Source organism: Sinocyclocheilus anshuiensis, unplaced genomic scaffold (assembly GCF_001515605.1).
Source record: "Sinocyclocheilus anshuiensis isolate Anshui unplaced genomic scaffold, SAMN03320099.WGS_v1.1 scaffold1170, whole genome shotgun sequence".
NCBI lineage: Eukaryota > Metazoa > Chordata > Actinopteri > Cypriniformes > Cyprinidae > Sinocyclocheilus > Sinocyclocheilus anshuiensis.
Genome location: NW_015538055.1, coordinates 3,287,758 through 3,291,660, shown reverse-complemented (window position 1 = coordinate 3,291,660; position 3,903 = coordinate 3,287,758). Strand labels below are relative to the sequence as shown.

Here is a 3,903-nt window from a genome sequence, read left to right as displayed (position 1 = left end):
AGGCTGCATTTATTTGATCCAAAGTAGAGCAAAACAGTAAAATTTTGAATTATTTTTACTATTTAAAATAACTGCTTTCTATTTGAAAGCAGTTATTTTAAATCTTCAGAAATAATTCTAATATACTGACTTGATGATGATCAATATTTTAAACAGTTGAGAGGGGGGGGGAATTATAGAAATGTTATTTAGCGCTGCAATTTTATTTTATTTATAATACTTTTATTTAGCAAGGATGCTTTAAATTGATCAAAAAGATTATAATGTTACAAAAGATTTCTATTTCAGATAAATGCTGTTCTTCTGAACTTTCTATTCATCAAAGAAACCTGAAAAAAGCTACTCATTTGTTTTCAACATAATAATAAATGTTGTTGAGCAACAAATCAGCATATTAGAATGATTTTTGAAGGATCATGTGACTGGAGTAATGATGCTAAAAATTCAACTTTGAAATCACAGGAATAAATCACATTTTAAAATATTTTCAAATAGAAAACAGTTATTTTAAATAGTAAAAAAAAGTTTTTGCTGTATTTAGGATCAAATAAATGCAGGCTTGGTGAGCAGAAGAGAATTCGTTAAAAAACATTACAAATCTTACTGTTCAAACGCTTTTGACTGGTAGTGTATGTCAGTACCATAGTTTGATATAAGGTAAACATTAATTTATTTGTGCTGTTTCTTTTTCTTAAATATTATATAGTTTTATAGGAGAGGTTTCATAGACTTGGAAAATTCATTTTTCAGAAGTTTGTATGCAACAGACATCTGTTGTAGGTGTTCTTGGCAGTTTTTATGAGGCTTTTTTTATAATTGTTCATATCGATATCGGAATTATATCGTATCGAAATTAAGAAATATATCGTGATATAAATTTTGGCCATATCGTCCAGCCCTATGTTAGCATGATTAGCGTGTTAATAGCATGTTGCTAGCATGATTCTAGCACAATTAGCAAGTTACTAGCATGTTTGCTAGCTTGTTTCTAGCATGATTAGCAAGCTATTAGCATGTTGCTAGCATGATTAGCATGTTTGCTAGCTTGTTTCTAGCATGATTAGCATGGTGAGACTGTTGCCCATCTGTTGCAGTCTTTATTTTCTCCGACTTTTATTTCATTCTTTCTCCTTCTTTTTCCTTCTTTCTGAAACCTAAAATTTGTTGGACTTTCTCTCTCTTATCTTCTATCTTTCCTTTCTTGTACTTTCGTTACGTCTCTCTCTCTCTCTCTCTCTCTCTCTCTCTCTCTCTCTCTGTGTGTGTGGTTCGGTCAGTATGACTGCCTCCCCCTCTGCTGCATTGCGCACTATGGCTCCTCTCGGTGGTGCCGAGGACGGGTTTAACCTCTTCAACGCCCGCGGTGTCCTTTCCTTCATCCAGTCAACCACACGTCGGGCCTACCAGCAGGTCCTGGAGGTCCTGGACGAGAACCAGCGCAGGTGACCTTTGACATCAGACCCCCTGAATCTGCCATGAGAGACTGACTTTTGGCTAAATTAGATGTTGCTTCACTGAGTAACCAATCAAATGTATTAGATTAGGCCAGGAACAAAGTCCTCTACGACAGATAGACATTCACGTGTCACTCTGATTTGGTGAGAAAATACACTAAGCATATTAGGACTGACAGACAAAAAGTCCTCCTCAAAATGTCATACTTTAAACAACAAAGCACAACACCCTACACATTTAAATTTTAGGAGGTAGTTTGTTAAATGACAGCTTGTGTTGTTTGCTGTTGGATGTGGACACGCTGCTTTCCTAAGCTCCATTTCTTCCTCAGCCTCTTGGTTTGGGGTTTTATGTTTAGCATGAGTAGTAATGTGCGCAAGATTTTATTTCTTTCTCTTTTGTTTGAATCCTTTCTCTTTTTCCCCTGAGCTTTTAGATTTCAGTTAAGTTTACACAAGCAGTTTGTGGCATTGCTGTATAGTTTTTAAAGAAATGTTTGTTCATTACAAGTTCAAGATCTATTGACAGCATTTCTGGCATGATAACCACAAAAAAAAATTATTATTATTTTAATTCAATTAAGAAAAAAATCAGCTATATTTAAAAAATGAAATGTGAGGCTTGTATTTTTATTTTTTTTTACATGAGAACTTGTTATATTTAGATTATTTTATTATTGTAATATTCCTTAAAATACCCACACACATTTATTTGATCACAAATACAGTAACCAGTAACCAACCAGTTGTTGTAACATATTTTAAAATGTAATTTATGGCTGTGATGTAATTAATTTTGCAAATGTAGTTTAAACTGAATTTCATGCAGCTATTACTCCAGTCTTCAGCGTCACATGATCCTTCAGAAATCATTTTAATTTGCTGCTAAAGCAACAATTTTTATTATCAATGTTGAAAATGGTTGTAATTTATTTATTTTTGTACTTGGGGACAAGTACAAATTATTTTCTTTGGTATTCGATATTATGCCACAAATGCTGTGAAATGATTCAGCCTTACATTGAATACGGAACATTCCTTTAATTTGGGTTTCTGTGAATACCTGCACTGTACAGGTGTTATTCATGAGCTCATTTCCTGTGCTCTGTGACCTGCTTGGCATTAACTTCAGTTTCACTGACAGGCACTAAACTCTACTGTAGGTTTGTGTAAAACCACTGTCTGAAAATGAGACTAAAATTAATATTTTTGTGTTTACATCTGTGCAGTTGGCTGGTTTCTTTTGTAAGGTTTATTTGATTAGAAAAAATGTTGACAGGGTCTGTGAGACAAAGACCACCTGCAGCATATACATATTTTATATTAGTTAAAGCGCATTTGCATGTTATTAAAGTTGTCTGTCTGTGTATGTCTTCTTTTGTCCTTTCCTTCTCTCACTTTCTCCATATCCGCTTCTCAGCCAGCCGTCTCTTAGAGGGGGTTCAACCCTCTCTAACCCCCAGCATGACAACAGGTAACTTCCTCTCATCTCTTCCCTCTCATCTGTTTTTTCTCTCAATTTGTTTTTCTCTCTGTCCTCTCAATACATTCTCAGTGTCTTATGAAATGAAATAATGTATTTGACAGGCATGCCCTGGCCCCACTGGACCCAACTATAGAGGGAGGAGCAGATGACATGGCTGTTGTGGACGCCACCTCTCTACGCAGACAGGTATTATTCCGCTGCTTAATACTGTGCAGTGTTTAAAAAAAAAAAAACGTGTAAAAGATAAAAACATATTTTATGCACACTAGCATTCAGATGTCTTTGGAAAAAAGTATCTTATGCTCACCAAGGCTGCATTTATTTGATTAAAAATATAAAACTGTACAAAAAATGCCTGTGATGCAAAGCTGAATTTTCAGCATCGTTACTCCAGTCTTCAGTGTTAAATGATCCTTCAGAAATCATTCTAATATGCTGATTCGATGCCTTTATTGATCTTTTTATTATTATCAATGTTGAAAACAGTTGTGCTGTTTAATATCATTGTGGAAACCTTAAAGGGATAGTTCACCCAAAAATGAAATGTGATGTTTATCTGCTTACCCCCAGGGCATCCAAGATGTAGGTGACTTTGTTTCTTCAGTAGAACACAAAAGATTTTTAAGTCAAACCGTTGCAGTCTGTCAGTCGTATAATGTCACTGGATGGGAATCACGGCTTTGAGAATCATAAAACATACACAAACAAAACCAAATTAAACCCTGCGGCTCGTGATGATACATTGATTTGTAAAGACACGAAACGATCGGTCTGTGCAAGAAACTGAACAGTATTTCCGATCTACCGGCTTTACTGACAAGATGCGCGTTAAATATCGCATGCGATTTATCGTGCAGCCCTAGTTCGCGTCTTCTTCTTCAGCCTGTGCGTGAGGTGTCTTTTTCTTCTTCTTGCTTTACGGCGGATCGCAGACTTATAAGTGCATTACTGCCACAAATGGCC

At 35.5% G+C, this 3,903-nt stretch overlaps 1 protein-coding gene across 4 annotated transcripts in view; it reads left to right on the top strand.

Moving 5' to 3' along the window:
- The window catches only part of mffa (mitochondrial fission factor a), a 15,642-nt gene that overhangs the window by 10,078 nt on the left and 1,661 nt on the right, over positions 1 to 3,903 (top strand). For 2 of the 4 annotated variants that reach the window (XM_016479436.1, XM_016479435.1), the window contains 3 exons: positions 1,278 to 1,442; positions 2,875 to 2,928; positions 3,042 to 3,126. In XM_016479436.1, the coding sequence (XP_016334922.1) occupies positions 1,278 to 1,442; positions 2,875 to 2,928; positions 3,042 to 3,126 (304 nt within the window). The remainder of the gene's footprint in view (positions 1 to 1,277; positions 1,443 to 2,874; positions 2,929 to 3,041; positions 3,127 to 3,903) is intronic. The other 2 variants (XM_016479439.1, XM_016479438.1) reach the window with 1 other exon arrangement.